The sequence below is a fragment of the Lytechinus pictus genome, chromosome 5 (genome assembly GCF_037042905.1).
Source record: "Lytechinus pictus isolate F3 Inbred chromosome 5, Lp3.0, whole genome shotgun sequence".
Lineage (NCBI taxonomy): Eukaryota > Metazoa > Echinodermata > Echinoidea > Temnopleuroida > Toxopneustidae > Lytechinus > Lytechinus pictus.
In genome coordinates this window covers 12,775,054-12,795,044 of record NC_087249.1, presented here as the reverse complement: position 1 = coordinate 12,795,044, position 19,991 = coordinate 12,775,054, and the positions used below count along the sequence as shown (strand labels likewise).

Sequence of the window (19,991 nt, the reverse complement as noted above, 5' to 3'; positions counted from 1 at the left end):
TTAGAAAATTCCGTCCTTTGAATAATTGCAAATGTTTTATATATATTGATGTTAATGTAAAAAAAAAAAACACCCGTCTGGGATGGTCCGTTGAAATCAAGTATTGTTTTTATGGTTTGAAGTGATTTCTGGGAAAACGTATGAAATTCAATCAGAAATATTGCATTTTTAGATGATTATTTCAACTCTATCTTAGGAGATTTTTTGTCGATTGATTAGTTTCCAATGTTTCGTATATTTCAATGTTCGTGTAAAATTCCGTCTGGGACGGCTGGTTAAGAACATACATAATTTTGACAAGATTTTTGCACATCAATTTTTTTTTTAGTTGTATAAAGCTTTGCATTATATCTGAATTTGTTGAAATGATGACAATGATTAATGAAAAGATTACATATAAGATTTTGTATGTCCGTCAGGTACGGCTGGTTTCTACAAGAGATTGATTAAATATTATGTATATATAATATATTTCATGTTGATTATGTCTGTCTTCATTACATCAAGTGAAAAGGTGAAAGATAGGACAAAATATTTTATGAGAGGGATTAAGAGAGAGGAGAGAGGTGAGGTTAAAGTCATAGATGGGGGAGTGATTGAGAGGAGAAAGAAAGAAAGAAAGAAAGAAAGAAAGAAAGAAAGAAAGAAAGAAAGAAAGAAAGGAAGGAAGGAAGGAAGAAAGAAAGAAAGAAAGAAAGAAAGAAGGGAAGGAAGGAAGGAAGAAAGAAAGAAAGAAAGAAAGAGAGAAAGAAAGGAAGGAAGGAAGAAAGAAAGAAAGATAAGGCGAGGGGAGACGGAGGGGGAGATTGGAAAGAAATGGAAAGAGATGGAAAGAGATTGAAATGAGAGTTAAGAGAGAGAGTTTACAAACGAAAGAGGTGAGCGGAAATTGTGATACACTGAGAAATATAAAAGGAAAGAAAGAGGGTCGATGGGAAGAGTGATAGGGAGATGGACGAAAGAGAGATAGTAATGAATGAAAGGTGGGAAGGATAAGAGAGAGGGGGAGAGAAAGGGTGTATGTGGACAATATTGGGAGCTAGCCTGTAGTAGTCGGATGAAAGAGGTGTGAGAGGGAGATCCGGAAAAAGGGTGAGTTGAGTAACACAACGTTGCACTTTTCAGTTTGGTTTGTCCCATATTTGGAATTTATTAAGATTCTTCCAAAAAATCAGAAAGGGGTTCTTAATAGTCCTTTAATTAGAATCTTGTTTTTTTTCATTTGTTTTCATTGTTTCTGCAACTTTTCATAATACATAATTAACAAAGAAAATGCATACTACATAACAAAAATTGAACAATCCAAATAAAGTTGTTTTTCTATACGAGATAAGAAGGTGCGGGGTCGCTTTAAGATTAGCTTGACTGTTTTTTTTTGTTCTACATTAAGGAATCCCTTAAGGTTATACAACCTGGGTTCATGATGGTGTTAACAGCCCTGGCAAAATTTATCAGTGCTCTTTACACCATCAAGAACCTCATATAACCTTAAACGGGTTCATCGTAGAAGAGGCTAAACAACCTTTGTTTAGAACACTTTCTGCTTCTTTCACCTTAAAGGTTCTAAAATTGTTTTAGAGTGTGCATGTACTCCATTCCATTCAAAGATGATTCAAGGTCATATAAATCAGATACAAAACAATAAAATGTAAGGATTTACATTTTATAGAAAAGCAGAAAAAATAGAGCATATTTTTTCAGAAATTCATATAGGCCTAATAGTTTTAAGCTATCAACTTTACAACATTAATAAGAAGAAGTTCTGGCAAATGTGAAGGTCTTCCTTAATCATTCACTGAAAGCATTGAAAACACATACTACTGTCCAAAATTAAACAGTGGCGTACAGATGGGGGGCTCTTAACGCCCTCCCCCCCCCCCCCCCCCAAAAAAAAAAAAAAAAAAAAAAAAAAATCCAAAAATTTTGATTTATGTAGTAAAAAAATGTCATTTCTTTTTCGGTCGCTTGCTCGCAACTTTTTATAGATTTTGCCCGATACGCCAAATCTGGCACCCTCAAAATTTTTGGCTCATTTCGCAAGTATGAATTAGTTCAGTTATATGCATATCTCTATCATGCTATGCTGGTTATTGAATAGTATCATGCAGTGACAAGCTATTAACGTTTTTTTTTCAACAGAAAGCTGTAGAGGGCGTTATCGTTATAATATTTTGAGACGCCCGACGTCTTTCGGTGACCAAAAACCAGAGAAAAGCACTAAGAAAAAGGGTATGTAAATACATTTATGCTAAGAATATTCATTTAAAAAGTAATTTATTATATTTTTCAATTTGTGGGCACCAATTTTGTGCTGTTGTACCACAGTAGAAAGAACTACTGTAATAAGGTAATTTCATCATAAACTCGTACCTGTTCAGTGCCGTGGATCAATCACTCGGTCTGCGGATCGATGACGTGTACGGTACTGAGTGTAAGGGGAACTGACCGGCGAATGCTCCACTTCTCGCCCGCTAGCTTGCCTTGGGCTGTACCCCCGTACGACTGAATTTACAGGGCCGAGCTAGCTGGGGCTGGGCAGTAGAGGCTCACGGCCATTATGGGAGACTGTCTCCCATGAGAGAGATTATCTCCAATATTAAAGACTTGTAAAGAATTTGGGTATCCAATTTCAGAGACAGTCTACAGTTTGGGAGATCAATTTCCTTTGTTTACATTTGAACTAAGTTCACTTACGGTACCCTGTTACTGTTAGTAAGACTGAGTGTAAGTGTTACCCAGTCTGTTTACGTCGCCATTTTGCAGTCTTTTGTTATCGATACCTAGATATTACACGCGTGTAGAGCTGCCAACTTAGATTTTTTTAAATACTTGCATCGGCCGATAAATATCACCAATCGTAAAATATTTGTTTCGGTCGATAAATATCAATTTTTTTATCATTAAAATTACTTTATGATATTCATCGACCGAACAAATATTTTATTTTATGATTCGTGTTTATCGGCCGATGCAAGTATTTTTCAAAATCTAAGTTGCAGCTCTACACACGTGTGGTATCTACATGTAGGTATCGATAACAAAAGACTGCAAAATGGCGACGTAAACAGACTGGGTAAGTGAACGCTCGTGCTCTTAATTTTTTTCAAATTTTACTACTATTTTTTTTCTAAATATTACTAATTATTAGGAACTTTCTTAAAAACTGGGAGTTAATATTGTTTTGGCCCATGTACGTTAGTTTGGGCGCAAAACAAAACGTAAAATTTGTGATTTAGGTCTAGTTTCACCATGGGAATTTATGGCCTCCATGGCCAGATATGGGTACCCGACCCAGGCTTCATTGGGGAGTAAGCCTACGTTTGTAGATGTTTTTTACTCCCCAGAAGCCTCCAGGCTATTTTCACTGTCTACTTTGAAAATTCACCGTCTACTTTTGTTTTTATATATAAAGGATTTCTGTTGTCATCCACACACGAAACAAATGAGCTTCTAACATCAGTGAGTCAAAATTTGGGTGGAAAAAATTACACCTTTGTTGGTGTTGTTTCTTTTGCAAAGCAAGCCTCCTATGTGGGAGATTGTCTCCCATATTCGAGAGAGTCTACCATATTGGCCGTGCGCCTCTACTGCTGGAGAGTGTGATATAGGGCTAAATGTTGGCCAAATCGTGGTTTCGGGAACCACTCGTCGATTTGTACGCGCGCACTAACCTGTTCGAGTCCCAGCTAAGGTAAGAAAGTTAACTGAAAAAAAAAGGTAAAGAAATAGGAAGTTAATGAACCGGAAGTCTCAACAATCTTGTTATTTTGGGGTGGCTGTCTCGCAAGAGGAACTCTTTCCCACTTGTGTACAAAGTAAATTGAGGTGGACCTCAGGTGATGGTTTGTGTAACGTTAGGCTCCACTAAAATTACCTCTACACCTACCCGAACCTAGGCCGGGTACATAACTCGTTCTGAAAATCCGAAAGACAAAGGTGCTCTTAAACAAATAGGAGTAATGCCGAAAATTTGTTAACAAATTATAATTTCCTCCTATAAAAAAAAAGCCTCTTAATTTACTATCTATTGTCCACGGCGGACGGTATTTGAATATTAATGAGTCAGAAAGAAGAGGATCGAGGGTATTTGAATTCCAGTTCATCGTGGCTTAGCCGTGAACCAGAATAGCCTGGTGGTTGAGTCGCTGCCCGGAAAGCAGTAGATGGCAGGTTCGAATCCCACTGGTTCCAATTTTTTCTGACTTATGATCATATGATTTTCATTACAGATCGAGCATACTGATCTTATGATTTTCATTTACAGATCGAGCATACTGATCTTAAACAAATAGGAGTAATGCCGAAAATTTGTTAACAAATTATAATTTCCTCCTATAAAAAAAAAAAAAAAGCCTCTTAATTTACTATCTATTGTCCACGGCGGACGGTATTTGAATATTAATGAGTCAGAAAGAAGAGGATCGAGGGTATTTGAATTCCAGTTCATCGTGGCTTAGCCGTGAACCAGAATAGCCTGGTGGTTGAGTCGCTGCCCGGAAAGCAGTAGATGGCAGGTTCGAATCCCACTGGTTCCAATTTTTTCTGACTTATGATCATATGATTTTCATTACAGATCGAGCATACTGATCTTATGATTTTCATTTACAGATCGAGCATACTGATCTTAAACAAATAGGAGTAATGCCGAAAATTTGTTTACAAATTATAATTTCCTCCTATAAAAAAAAAAAAAAAAGCCTCTTAATTTAGTGTCAGTTTATGTGATTATTCGTCAAACTCGTGCAACAACATGACCTTAGCTTACATTACAATTGGTAAAAAACAAATTTTCTTATATTTCATTCTAATTTCACTCCTTGTCCATGTTCAATCAGTCTCAAAATTGGTGATTTAGAGCCAACCATTTTCCCTGGGGGGGGGGGGGGGCACTCAAATCATATTTTGATAGGGATGTGCCTCACGAAACCCTGAAATGGGGGTCTAAGGAACTGACCACAAGGGTAAAATGCGGGGTCTTGAGAACTAAATATAACTGGGCAGTGTGAAAAACATGGTCTACGGAACGGGATCGCGGTACAGTATACAGTGCACGCTAGCGCTGTGCATGTATGTGGGCGCTAGCGGTGCATGGTCATGAGCTGCTAGCAAAGAGAGTTGTGTAGCCGTGATTGCATCTCTCGCTCATGCTGTGCTCGCGCTGGACAATTTTGGCAGGGCTAGGAAACAGATGTTTCGTAACGGGGGTCTTGCGAGCGGGTTGGGGTAGCTTCTGAACGGAACTTATGTCATTCGGAGTAGCCTATATAGAGAACTGAGAATTAGGTCTGAAAAGGGGGGTCATCAAAGAGGCACATCCCTGTACCACCGATAATGTGAGTGCCCCACCAGGGCTATTTCCTCACACGTATTAATTCACTGCCGATTCCAAAACATCGCAAACGCAAATTGCGTATGCTTGGGGATCGCAGCTCAAGATCATGAATATTCATGAGTATTCCTATTATAGGCTATAGATTGAGATCTGATAAATGAATATGCAAATAGCGAAACTATCCACTTGAGCCACTTGCACAGCGCAACCACCCTGTCAGTGGTGAGTTTATTATGTAATGACATTGCATGTAAAATCAATGACAATGCAACATACATCACCCATTTTAAACTAGGTCTCTACCAAACTTTGTTCAGGCGAGACAAAATGTCTAAGTTAGATTATAACTTTTGTAACAAAAAATAATTAGTTCCATTCATTCATGATTTGTTTTCATTATATAAACCTTGGGATCATCTTTTTTTATTATTCACCAGAGCACAGAATATTTCAGTAATATCAAACATTTTTTTCTTATAATCTTACGAATACAAATTAATATTTATTTTTTTCCTCTCTGTCTCTTGTTATCAGATAATCATCATGATTGATGCTACAGCTCTCTTGACAAGAGGGACAGCGTTTCTAGCTGGAGAGACCATTGAATGTGCAATTACATTCACGTGCCCTGAAGCAACCAGCTCCGGGTAATTCCCTAATTTTTTTCCTTGATATAATGTATTGCATTTAAATGCAGCTCAATTTATCTAGGTCTTGCTCTCAAATTATGTGGAGTAACTGATATGACTTGGTCAAAATTTCAGGATTATGTCAGACTGTGAAGAATTTCTGAGACATTGTGGCATGCCTTTCCTCAATTTCTTAATATATTGTTTGTTTTGGCAAGTACCTCATTATGGCAGCTCACCCTGACAAAAAGCTGCTTTAATATAAGCAGAAAAATTATGGCAAAATATTGAAGGTTAGATAAAATCTGTCACAAAATAAAAGTTATGGATATTTAAATTTTTAGTTTCGTGACGTAGACAAGTAGCTGTTTCGTATGTCGTGATATAGAAAAAATAAAAATGTATTTCCCAACCGTTTTTGCTTTTATCAAAACCAACTTGTCACTAGACTGGACCTCCCCTTTAACACATGCATGCATTGAAGAACATTAAATGAGTGATGGTGATATGTTCCAAATTGACATAAATTTTTTTTTTATCTCCTGTCCATCATCCTCTTATTCTCCTCCTTCTCCACCCCCCTGCTCCTTCCCATGTTTTCTTTCTCCTACAATTCCCCCCCCCCCCTCTAAAATTTCTCTCCATTTACTTTGTGCAATACAGTCAACCAGAGTGTCTCGCATGGGCCAGTGCTCAGCTTCATTGCCAGTGCAATGTCAAGGAGTCAAAGGTCATCATTCCTCCGCAACCAATCACAAGAAGACCTTCAGAGGAATGGGAAAATATCCAGTCTTCCAGCAACACAAGCTTTGCAGCGAGTAGAGGTAATAATGGCATTTCCACTTTTGGAATAAACTTCTATGAGTATGAATGAAATTAAATGATGAATGAAATCAATCCTGTCGACTGAATATGTCCATGTGACAGATAACAGAATTGTGATTGGTTAAGAAATGCAATATTTAATGCCATACAGCTAAGTGTGTTTGTAATTACTGGAATCATTTAATTTGATTGGGTGATTGAGTGAACTTGTAATAGAATATAATGTTATAACTAGAAATTATGAAACTGGGCCCACGCAGGGCCCTGTCTTACAAAGAGTTACGATTTATCCAATCAATCTCAACTGTATTGAAATCAATCCACACCATTATTGTTTATTCAAGAAATCTGCACAATTTCCTTAAACACAGAGGCCCGTATTCTGAAGTCAGGTCTAACTCTGTGCTAAAATTATGGGAAGCCACAAGTGTCAAAATTGTTATTTAGTTTTATGTTTCTTATGTTTACTGTGCTCTTTCCCTATTCTTCAATGGTAAAGACAATCATATATTTTTACTTCCTAGACAATTATAAATGATTTGATAGCCAAATGAGCTGAAATATATCTCTACTGTTAGTGATTTATGTAACAATTGGCTATCCATACTTGAACCACAACTTTAAACCTGAGTTTAAGTTAAACCCGAGTTCAGAATACGGGCCAGAGAATCCCACTGAATCTTCAAGAGAATGATGAATGTATGAATATACCTTACATCTAGAAAATATTTTGATCAAATTAGCATTTTAGATGTTGACGTTGCTGGCCATCCACAGCTGTGGTTGACCGGATCAAATGCAACTCTTTGTAAGACGGGGGCCATGATGTTCATGATTTTTTAAGTATGATCCTTTAATAGGCAATTGTATTTATTAACTATTAATCAACTCGAGAGAGGGAGGAAGGGGGTGCAGGGGGAGTTTTAAACCTCTACCACCAAATTACTTTCATATTATATTTGTTCCGGGAATTTGGAATATTTCATGAGAGGTGTAGTTATATTAATGTTGCTCAGACTTTTGTAACGCTTGGTAGTTAGAAGTAAAAATGAATAAACAAGGGAATGGTAGGTGATACAGCTCTTGTACGTTTAGAAAGGTCTAAATGCAAAGCTAAATAAATCCATTTAAATCCCCAAAGAGCTTGCATCAAAACGAAAATAGTGACAGTATACGATGATTTCATGAAAAAGCCTTTAAAATCAAGGTTAATTGTCACCATATCATTGTAGATCTATATCTGGTTTACTTACACAAATCAAACTCTGTGAAATCATGTAATGTAAGCTGAAAAATGACCACACTGAAGATCACCAACACAGATTAGCACATGTGGGACAGTGCTTTATCATTGTTTGGAAAAGGACCAGACGTGCCTACCTCGGGTGATGGTTCGTGTGCGCTCCACTACACTTCACTACCACTACACCACATTCATGTAGTGTCCCCGTAGTGAAGTTTAGTGGAGCGTACACAAATCATCACCTGAGGTAAGACATGCCATGCTTGTTTGTCAATTTATCGGCAATTAAATATTTTCTCCAAGAATCATTTGGTACATATTACTCATACATGTAAATATTTTGTGGTAGTTTTGTTGGATTCTGTGTGAATTCATTTTCAGATTGTTACTGCAACTGGCGTTTATGTTCAACTGACAATTATTTGATTTTTTTTCATGCAGATGACAAATGTTGATAATTTCTCATAATTGTGTCTCTTTCAGGTGAGAAAGGAGTGTGTATTCTGTTGACTCAACCCAAGATTTTATTCTGTGATCTCAGAATGCAGCCTGGAGAAACAAAAACATGTGAGTTTTCATATAAAAAGTTGATTTTACTCTGTCTCTATACAGAATTTTAAGATGTGAATATGTCTTGACTTGTTTCCTTCCTTGCCCCCTTCTCTCTTTGTCTTCTCATTGCCCTTCCCCTCACTCTTTCTCTCTCATCCTCTTCTCCCCCACCCCCTCTCATTCTTTTTCTCCTTTTGTTCTCTTTGTATCCCTCTGTCTGTCTGATTATCTAGCTCTCTCTATCTTCTCCCCAATCATCCCTTCTTATTCTTCCTCTTCTCTCTCTATCTCCTATCTCCCCACTCCTTTCTTTTTCTCCTCCCTCCACATCCAAGTAATTTACTTCACCATAGTACCACTCACTGCTGTTTTTAAAAGTTGCATGAAGCAGAAATTTGGAATGTTTAGGTTAAGTGGAGAGTTGCTGTGGCAGAGTGGATAAGTCTCCAGAGTTTGCACCACAAGGTCTGGGGTTCAAATCCCTCCATGGCAGTCAGAAATTTGTCAAGGCATTTATCTATATTTGCCACTCTCTACCAAGGTGTGTTATGGATAGTCGGTAGGAAGGAATTCCTAGAATGCTCAAGCTCCTGATCAGGGTAGCCATGCTTAAGCCTTTGTAATCACATAGAAATATATCATTAAGCTCTATAATGTTGCTTATTGTCTCGCCCACCAGAGGTGAAGGCGAGACTTAGGGATCCAAATGTCGTCCGTCCGTCACAAACCTAATGACACATAACTCCACAACCATAAGTCGCTTTTCAACCAAACTTGGATGGTAGATGGACTTGGGGGACCTGCATGTTATGCTGCAGTCGGAGGTCACATGGTAAGGTCAAAGGTCATTTCAGGTCAACGTTAAAGTTTACATGCAAGACTCTTATGACACCTAACTCCGCAACCGTAAGTCACTTTTCAACCAAACTTGGATGGTAGATGGACTTGGGGGACCTGCATGTTATGCTGCAGTCGGAAGTCACATGGTAAGGTCAAAGGGCATTTTCGGGTCAACATTAAAGTTAACGTGCAAGACTCTTATGACAAGTGTTATTCCATCCCAGTCATTTCACAATGAAGTTTCGATACAATTCTGTTGCGTGCCCTCACAAATCACGATATTTCTGGTTATTTTCTTAAGTGGGCGAGACACAAAATCGCTTTTGCCTTGTTTTTATATATTATTAGAACATACAGAACAAAGCAAAGGGATTGGTAACAGCAATGATGCTAATGGATTTGCTTTAATATGATATTTCTAGTGTATCTCAATATTTGTTTTGATTTCAGTTATTTACTCTGAGACGATTCCGAGAGATGCCCCTCCGTCTTACCGAGGTCAAGATGTCAAGTATTCTTATAAAGTGACCATTGGTGTTCAGAGGATTGGTTCGCCTATTAAACTTATCAAAGTCCCATTCAGACTTATGGTGCTATATGGTAAGCTTATTTCTTTTTAAAGAATGACAAGAAGTACAATCGTCTTTGCATTCCTAATGTGTATTGGGGGTATAACCAAATTTGGATTTGATATGCTTTTTCAACCCCCACCTCCATGTCATCACCACCACCACTACCATCATCAGCATCATGGTCATCATCATCAACACCACCACTACAACCACCACCATTATCATCATCATCTCCATCATCACTACATCATCATCTCTATCACCACCATCATCACCACCATCATCGTTATCATCTCCTTCACCACCACTGCCATCATCATCGTCACCATTAGTGGAATCACTTTCTTCACTGATGTCATCAATGCCCATATCCAACAAAAGTTCTGTGTTTCTTCAACATCCGTCATTTTCATTGCAAAAATTTCCCATTAAAATGTGAGACTCCTGTTTACTGACATTCATAGTGATGTGTATGTGAGTATACACAGCCAGTTTTTTCTAGTGTGTGGTGTCATTCGTATTGATGCCTTCCTGAGGATCAAATTAAGGTAGAAAATCTGGATGGAAAGTTCCTCATTTGGAGAGATGGTTGCGAGCCCCATTCCCTGTTTGAAAAGGGAATTTATTTATTAATTTATTTATTTGCTTTTTATGGCTTCCCAAAGTACCCTTGATTCATTGGGTGCCTACTTTAAAAGTGATGTCACTGTGCTCTCAATGATATGACAGGTCTCGATGAAGCCACGATATTTGAAGGAGCAAACCAGACGGATGCTGCAAACCCTTTCTTAGAAGGCGATAGACCAAAGAATACCCTCCTAGACCGAGCTGTTCAGATTCTAACCACCATCACTTCAAGAAAAAGCCCAAGTAAGTCTAAAGCCCAGCGCACACTAGACGATTCGTTGCGATCTGAATTTTAAAGAAATTGTAAATACTATTTGATTTGAACAGTCCAACCAATAAATTCTTAGCGATTAGATTTTAGAATGGCGGTAGGATTACTATAATCAAAATTCAGTCTAGTTCGAGCCTCTCTGTAAGAATAAAAGCAAATTCAGTTCCAAATTGTAATGACATAATTGGCCCTGACCTGACTTTGCTTCGCACCACCCCAACACCAATATGTCACCATGGAAGGTTCTCTTTCAATAAAAGAATTGTGATTTAATCTTCAAATAGTCAGAATTAGACAATTAGCTAATATGAAGGAACAGATCTTCTTCGTCATTCTGTCAAAATTTGAAGGTGTAAAGTTAAATGAAACACAAGCTACAAGAGTATCTTTGTCACCACTTTTTTCCAGACTGTGTTTCACTGAGATTGTATAGTGTGCATATCTTGTGCTTGAGTAAGCACCAAATTTTAAACCTTGTTTTCTCCTTAATCTTTGAAGCTCTCACTGAATTCTTCTACATTCAATCAAATACATGTGGGCTTATTGGTTATAAATTTTGACATGCTATATATCATTTTAAAGCCTCTGACTGTTACTATGGCAACTGTCAGAGAATGACAATCATCATGATATGAAGTCAGAGTGAGAATCAATGAATATTGACCAGGGCCCCGTCTTACGAAGAGTTGCGATAGATCCGATCAACCACAACTTTGGAAAGCCAGCAACGTCAACATAAAAAATTCATGTTTTTTCAAAATGTTTTATAGATACTGTGTATGCTCATACATTTATCATTGTCTTGACAATCCAGTGTGCTTCTCTTTGCTGACAAAGGACATTGTAAAGATTTCGCGTAGGAAAAATTATGACGTTGATGGATTTCCATATAGTTGAGGTTGATGGGATCAATCATATAACTCTTTGTAAGACAGGACCCAGATCAATCAAAATTATGTCAGACATTTCCATCAGAGCAGTGTTTCATAAAACATCTTGTCAGAATGAGCCAATAAGCTGCAAGGATTTCAATAGCTTAAAACAATTAGTCTATGAAAATGTGTTTTGTGAAAAACTCCCCAGATTCCTACAACATTACCAACTCCCAAGGAGTAGTGGCCAAGTTCTGTCTCTTCAAACCTGCCTTCAAGCTAGGGGAGGATATCATTGGAACCATTGATTTCTCAGATGCATCGGTGGCATGTCTACAAGTAAGTCATTGGCAAGGTTTAATTGATGATTTTGGTCGTATGTGTAATGTTTATAGTGATATTTTCTTCTTTTTTTCTTTCCTTTAAGAGAAGGTGAAATTATTTCATGGATAGAAAAATGTTGGTGAAGATTTATCATTTTATGTACGATTCATGTTTTTAGTGTGCTCCAGTTATCATATCATGGGAAGGGGGTGAGGAGGGTAGGAATGGCAACAAATGGTACATGATGACAATTGTAACTTTACAAGGAATTATATCATCTCCATGAAGTAAGCCCCGCCCTCCCCTCCCCCCCACCTCCCTTTGAAATGTAGGTTTGGTAAAGTAAGACAAAGAGGAAAAAACAATCCTTTTTGTTTTCTTTGAACTGCGGAGAGTGAATTAATTTTTGTTCCCTTATTTTGTGGGGACGTCGTGGTGTAATTGTTAAGACTCGTTTTTCAATCAGAGAGATATGGGTTCGAATCCCAGCCATAGCATGTTTTCCTTTAGCAAGAAATTTACCTACATTGTGCTGCACTGGACCTAGGTGGGATGAATGGGTACCCAGTAGGATTCTTTCTTGAATGCCTATATGGCAGTTCCGCTGCGGCCGGGGTAATAATATGATACCAAGTATCAAGCACAGTAGAGAATCTACCATACGTATAGTAGCTGCGCTGTATAAATGCACCATATTATAATTATTATTGAAGTTGTTGTTTTGTAATATTTTCCAAAGTACAGAATACATTGTAATAACCTTGTTTGATCTTTCTTTGTTCCAGTACTCTGTAGTTTTACAATGTGAAGAGCAGATATCTGAGGAATGTCGAAGACGCCAGCAGCAGGCGAGTACTGTAGCCTCTCACAGCAAGCACCAAGAGTTCTGTCTTCATCTACGACACTCTCATATGGTTCTGCCCATCCCATTGCATGTCACGCCAGCCTTCATTACCGATATAGGTGAGAACTAAGACTTGGGCCCTGTATTACAAAGAGTTTGATAAGATTTATTTGATCAGTCTCAACTTCAGCATAAGTATTTATCACATTTAAACTTTAATATTTTCAGCGAGAAGATTGTAGGGAAGAACTTCATTGGAACCTCATTGTGCGTCATGTGTAACAGTGAAAAAGAAAAGGAAAAAAAAGACATTGGCGCGAATCCTCCTGTATGAGACCATCTAACACATAAATTTTTCCCCCAGAAATCATTCAGTGTGCACAGACTGAAAATATATTTCAACTTGCTGCCAAGTTTTCCCCCCAGAATTAATTCAGTGTGCACAGAGTTAATATACTTTTCAAGTTGCCATCAAGTTTTTAATTTTATTTTTTTTTTGCAGTGTGTCTTCGATGGAGGTTACACTTTGAGTTCACCACGTCCAAGGAGCCGATCCCGGAGCATGGTATACCGACAGATCAATCTGAGAGCGCTATATGGCAAGGTCCTGACAACGTCTGCGTTGACACCCTGGTCTGGAATCTACCTATCAAGATCTTACCAATCAACCCTCTCCATGCTACTAGCTACTCAGCATGGAAAGCTACTAATCTCATTTCTGTTTAAAACGGATTTCTCATTTACGGACGATATTATTGCCAATGAAACTGAGACAAGAGAGTTCACCACCTCCAAGGAGCCTAACGCCGAGCATGGTATACCAACGGATCAATCTGAGAGCGCTATCTGGCAAGGTCCTGACAACATCTGCGTTGACACCCTGGTCTGGAATCTACCCATCAAGATCTTACCTATTAACCCTCTCCATGCTACTAGCTACTCAGCATGGAAAGCTACTAATCTCATTTCTGTTTAAAACTGATTTCTCATTTACGGGTGGTATTCTTACCGATGGATCAGAGACTAGAGCCCTCGGGACAGTTCATGCTAACCGCTATGCAGACAGAAGGTTTAGATTGCTCAGTATCAATCACGATACTTGAGGCAACTTCTTTCATTGCTAAAGACTTGATACATGAACTTTCTGGTTTATGAAATCATTGGATTGATCAAAATCAATGGATTGAAAAGGGAAACAACATGACTCGTCAAGAGGGATCAACCACACTCAAATTTCATGAACTTTGCAATTCTTTGTTTCACGATTTTCCCCATGATAAGAAATTTGTAACGTTAACAGTGACACATTATTGAACAAATGTGAAGTCATCAATGTCTTGTTATCTCACTCTTCTGCTGGCCAGATGATTTTAACTGTGATTTCATGAGGGATTTACAATAATTTGATAGATGTACAATGTATTTCAAGTGATGGCTCAGAAATGAGTCATAAATATGCAGGTACATATTTGAATATGCTAAGGAATAAAATAATTCATGAAATTATTTATGATATGGAAGACAACTTGAATGGTGTACATGTACAAATGTAGATGTACAGTGTACACAATTCATTTTGAAATAACTTTTCTTTGTGTTTGTAAAAAAACTTTGTGTAAGATTGTGTTGATAATTGTTTAAATGTTAACAGTAAAAAAAGGCTCCACAGACACAAGGGTCTAAATTGTACTGGTAAACCTGTGTTTAATAGATGATATCCTATAAGTTGTATTTGCCCAAATCGAAGCACTTTTTTAGACCTGTGTGCAGTCATCATGTGTTATGTACCTCTTCTAAGACATGTTTCTCCAAACTCAAACATATTTTTGTGGTCCCAAAAAATTTGACACTGGCAAGGATATTTATTAAGGAAATAAAGAGAAAAGGGATATTTATCATTTGTTGAATGTAATAATAATAATCTATCTAGAAATAATCTATTCCGAAGCGCATTGTTTATTATTATTATTACCTCAGCTTTAGTTAATATAATGATGAACAGCTGAATGTTTCATAAAGCTGTTTACAAGTTAGGAATTACTTTACGCACGACTGGGTCCCATGACACAAAGGTTAGCGATTAATTGTATGTTCGATTTTCATGATTGATTTTACATTGTTGTCAATGCAATCAATCCTAGTAAAATGTTGTATGATCATTGCCAAGCTTTGTGTTACAGGCCCCAGGTGACTTTTTGTTGAGGTAAATGATATTCCTAAGTAGAAAGCACTGAAGAACATTATCTATTCTAGTCATGCATATTTTTACGAACAGCTTTATGAAACATTCGCTGGTTCATTACGTCTGTATCTCATGCCTGGGAGTGTGTCATAAAGCATTTCCTACCAATGGTTTCACTTTTAAATTTGCTCTGAGCCAATCATATGCAAGGATTTCAGTAGCTTATAACAAATAGTCAGTGGCCACCGCACACTTTACGACTTAACTGGTCTGTGACTGAGTGAAGGGAAATGTGACGTCACAGCTCTTGTCAGCTTGAGAATCGCAGACCGGTCAGAGACAAACTGCAAGGAAAATCGTAAGGATTTGACATGTTGAATCCTTACAACTGGATCGCAAGCTCAATCCAACTTCCAGCCAATCAGATGCAGAGTCTCACTTAAATACCGACACGTACATGATATGCAACGCGCATACGCAGTAGTAAGCATCATTTTCTCAGCTATGGCAAAAAGCGCTTGCGTGAGTCGCTGATAGCAGGGTTGTCGGATTGCAAGGTGTCAAGGCTTGTGACTACCTCTTGGAATTCATCTCCCCTCACTCAGTCGCATACCACTCGTAGGCCAGTCGGGTCGTAAGGTGTGCGTTGTCCTTTACTCTTTGAAATGCCCCCTGATGTAGAAGGATATGTACAAGTAACGATAGTTCATAGTGGAAATCATAAAGCTATTCTTGCCATTTATTACCACTACTATGTCATTCTCTTTGTATTCAGGTTTATGTTACTTATACAATCTGACAGCATGCATGCCTTTGATTTGTGATTTATTACTTTAGAGTTCTTTGACTCTAACCTTACAAATCACTTGAATAGATAATGCTTCTTGGGGGTGTGTCACAAAGAGTTAGTGTATCTTAAAGTTACACTTAAATGTCCGGTTGCGAGCAGAATAAGAGGCATCACCGCATTGGTCCAATTATACTAAGATGACGTGTGTTACTGTGTATTAATCAACAAGTTTGCTTGTTATGTAATCATGTGCGCATCAGCACTAAGCATGACTTTAAGTCACACTTAAATCTTTGTGAAACACCCCCCTGAACATTTTCTCACAATATTAGTGCTCTGAAACACTGGCTTTAGCTTTCGTAAATCCTCCAAAATTTGTATTCAAGAGATGTGATGTGGAGGATATGAAATGAAAACGTGTTTTACATAGGATAAATTTTGAGATTCTTAAAAACTTTCTTCTGTTTGGATGGCCGATGAAAATATATTATCTGCATGATTTTTTATTTTTATTTAAAACATTACAGAGGATTACAGAAATTACTGAGAGCCTTTCCTGGCAATCTTATTGTTGGTTTTTGGGTGGCTGATCACATATATATAATTAACTGGTGGGTGTTTCATAAAGCTGTTTGTAAGTTAAGAGCGACTTTAAGAATGACTGGTGATCCTTTCTTACCCTCTAAATATTCACCAATGAACATTTAATGTTCAATACCATTTACCACAAGAAAGGATCACCAGTCGTTCTTAAAGTTGCTCTTAGCTTACGATCAGCTTTATGAAATGGCCTCCTGGACGATTTCATACTAAGTTATTAATATATTTAAGCACATTTTGTTTATATATCTAGGGATATTATTTGAATTTAATACATCAACTATGTAAAGCTCTTATGAAATGTTTTGTTTAGCCTGTGATGGGTAATGTAGGCTTACTCAGATTAAAGGCAGAGCAAACTAACATTGTTTATGGTCTCTCCTAGACTGTGTGCTATATTATACAAATAGGCATGAGTGTGACAGTATACAAATAGCGAATAGGCATGAGTGCGATGGTAAAAGATTTTGCATGAGGTGTGTGATGTTACGAGATTTCGCATGAGGTGTGAGATGGTACGAGATATCGCATGAGGTGTGTGATGGTACGAGATATCGCATGAGGTGTGTGATGGTACGAGATATCGCATGAGGTGTGTGATGGTACGAGATATCGCATGAGGTGTGTGATGGTACAAGATATCGCATGAGGTGTGTGATGGTACAAGATATCGCATGAGGTGTGTGATGGTACAAGATATCGCATGAGGTGTGTGATGGTACAAGATTTCGTGTGAGGTGTGTGATGGTACGAGATATCGCATGAGGTGTGTGATGGTACGAGATTTCACGCGAGGTGAAAGAAGAGGCTCAACAACACACTAAGTATAAGGTGTTCGACATTGTGAAATGAAATCTTTAAATATACCTTTATAGATAATTATTGATAATAGAGAATAAATTAGCCTATTTGTTTGCTTAGATAAAAAAATTGAGATGAAAAGTACTTGTTTTGCTATTTAGGTATTACGATTCTTATGGTGTGAATGTATTGACTAGTGAATTGGTGTGTTTCATTCCAGTTGGCCCATGTTTCAAGACTACACTGTTGCATTGTAGGTTCAGAACCTGGCCACATTTGAGTTGTTGAGAACTCTAAGTGGTGCTATTAAGGCTACTGTTTCATATATGTTTTAAACTAGGTTTTTACTTATAATCGGATAAAGCCATAGACTCATCAATCTACGGCTAGACATAACAATAATGCCTAAATAAGTAAACACATTGATAACTAAATGCATGAATAAGTCAATGAGTTAAGAAATTAGAAATGAAAACTGAAGAACACAAGGGAATAAATTCAAATATCTATATAAAAATATGCAAAAGGAATTATTAAAAACGAGCAGTTAGAGTATGAATTAATGATTTGGTTATCAAATTTGTATACATAAATGAACCCCTAAAAAGACTTCTGCAACTCAACTTTGAAGGGTTAAATTTCTTAGTATGCCATCATATATGTGAATATGGTATCATTTGAAAGCATGATTATTCCTCTTTATAATAATGATTTGTAATGCTAATGTTATGGAATGCACACTAACTTGCTTTAAACACTGTAAAAACGCTGTTTAAAATGTTAAAGGAGAATGAAACCTTTGGAACAAGATAGATTGTGTGAAAACAGAAAAATCAAAGAAACAGATCAAAAAAGGTTTGAGAAAAATCGGACAAATAATGAGAAAGTTATAAGCATTTGAATATTGCGATCACCAATGCTATGGAGATCCTCAAATTGGCAATGCGACAAAGATGTGTGATGTCACTTGTGAACAAATAATGAAAGTGATAGGATCTCTATGCTGAACATATATATAGCCTAATGATAGTGAATAATTAGCAGGGGCCGCAGAACGGCCTTGATATGGGGAAGGGGGCTGACCATGCAAATTCATAATCAGATGGTAAATTTTATTTTTATGTAAACGTTTTTGGAAAGAAAAAAAGTGGATGCTCGTGCTGAAGGCCCCCCCCCCTGTTCTGCTGCCCCTGAATAGAAAAATATCAATTGGCAAAACAACAAAATTTAACAAAATTTGATGAGAAATAAAAGTTATTTAATTCTATAGAGTTTAGCAATAATTTGTGAAAACAGTTGTATGTATGCCGCCATGAATATGTGATAGGTGGGCTGATGATGCCATATCCCTTCTTCCATTTTTCTTATGCATAAATAAAATCATAATTATCTATTTGATATTTTCATAGATGTGTTTTAGAAAATAAGTTGTAGCAATGATTACCTTACAAAAGTCAGTAGTCAATTCTATTTTTATATTTGAGGCCAAAATATTAATCAATATAATATCATATAATAAATACAAGAAAATAAATGGGGAAATCATATCATAACGACTGTTTGTAGGAATTTCTGAAAAGGATACATATCACAACTACATGTTTAAAGCATGAGTTGAAATTTTGTTACATTCAGACATGAATAGGGGGTATTTTTAATTGAGAATAAACAAAGGATCTCAATAAACAAAATAATTTAAAGCTCAAAGCGCAGGCAGTAGTATATAGATATATATTGCATTATGATATTGACCTGACGAGAAATGAAACAAAATGGAAAAGAAAAGACAAAGGAAAGAGAATTAAGAAAAGAGGAATATATCAAAATTGAAGACTTTCCCTTTCTTCTAATATTTGATTTTGATTTGAACCTATCTTTTTTCTCATTATTTTCTATTTTTATTCTTCTCCTCCTCGCCCTTTTCCCGGCTCCTCCTCCTCCTTCTTCTTCTTCTTATTTTTCTTGTCTTGTAGTATTTTTGACCTTGTTATGTTATGTTTATCATATTATGTACAATTGTGAAACGGAAAAAAATAAATCAAATATTCTTCTTCTTCCTCTTCTTCCTCCCAATTTCTCGATTATTATGTCACTTTCTAAATAATATAAGTGTTCCTCTATAAGAAATAAAAGAAAAAACGTGGTAACAAAAACAACGAAACATGAATTGAAAGAAAATACAAAAAAAAAGAGTTAATAGCGCTTAATCATATTCCACCCTATCATTGCACCGGAAAACAAGCGGGAGCTAGGCTTTTTATTTCAATAGCTGAAGGAATCATCTTACCATTTCAGCTTTCTCTTTCATTCTTTCCCTCCCTTTCCACTTCTTTCCGTTTTCCTCTGTTCCCTCTTTTTCTTTAATTTTTCTTTCTTCGTCCTTTTCCTCTTCTTCCCTCCATTATTTCGAGAACTTTCCCTCCTTATCTCCTTTCAGGCTTTTCCTCCCCTCCTTTTGTTTTCTCGGCGAAAATTCTTTAAGGGAGGGGGGGGGGGGGGGCAGAGCTCCCTGCCAACTGGCTCTATCATTTCTTTAGTATTCATAATCTTTCAGGCGGTTTTCTGATTTTCATAATAAATTGCTTGCTATATCATTATGATATTCTCTGTATAACATTTAGTATATGCTAGGTTAGCCATCCACCGTTATACATTTTGTAAGCCCTTATTAGGGTGTGGTCGATTTT

The 19,991-nt window shown here is 37.1% G+C and overlaps 1 protein-coding gene across 1 annotated transcript; it reads left to right on the top strand.

The window, feature by feature from the left end:
- Positions 1 to 2,145: 2,145 nt before the first annotated feature.
- LOC129262416 (RAB6A-GEF complex partner protein 2-like) lies at positions 2,146 to 16,866 on the top strand. The gene is made up of 9 exons (XM_064099838.1): positions 2,146 to 2,229; positions 5,867 to 5,979; positions 6,625 to 6,785; positions 8,513 to 8,596; positions 9,872 to 10,021; positions 10,723 to 10,863; positions 11,975 to 12,102; positions 12,873 to 13,050; positions 13,434 to 16,866. Exons 2-9 carry the CDS (start codon positions 5,876 to 5,878, stop codon positions 13,655 to 13,657), a joined length of 1,170 nt encoding a protein of 389 aa, XP_063955908.1. The 5' UTR covers positions 2,146 to 2,229; positions 5,867 to 5,875; the 3' UTR covers positions 13,658 to 16,866.
- The last annotated feature ends 3,125 nt before the right edge of the window (positions 16,867 to 19,991 follow it).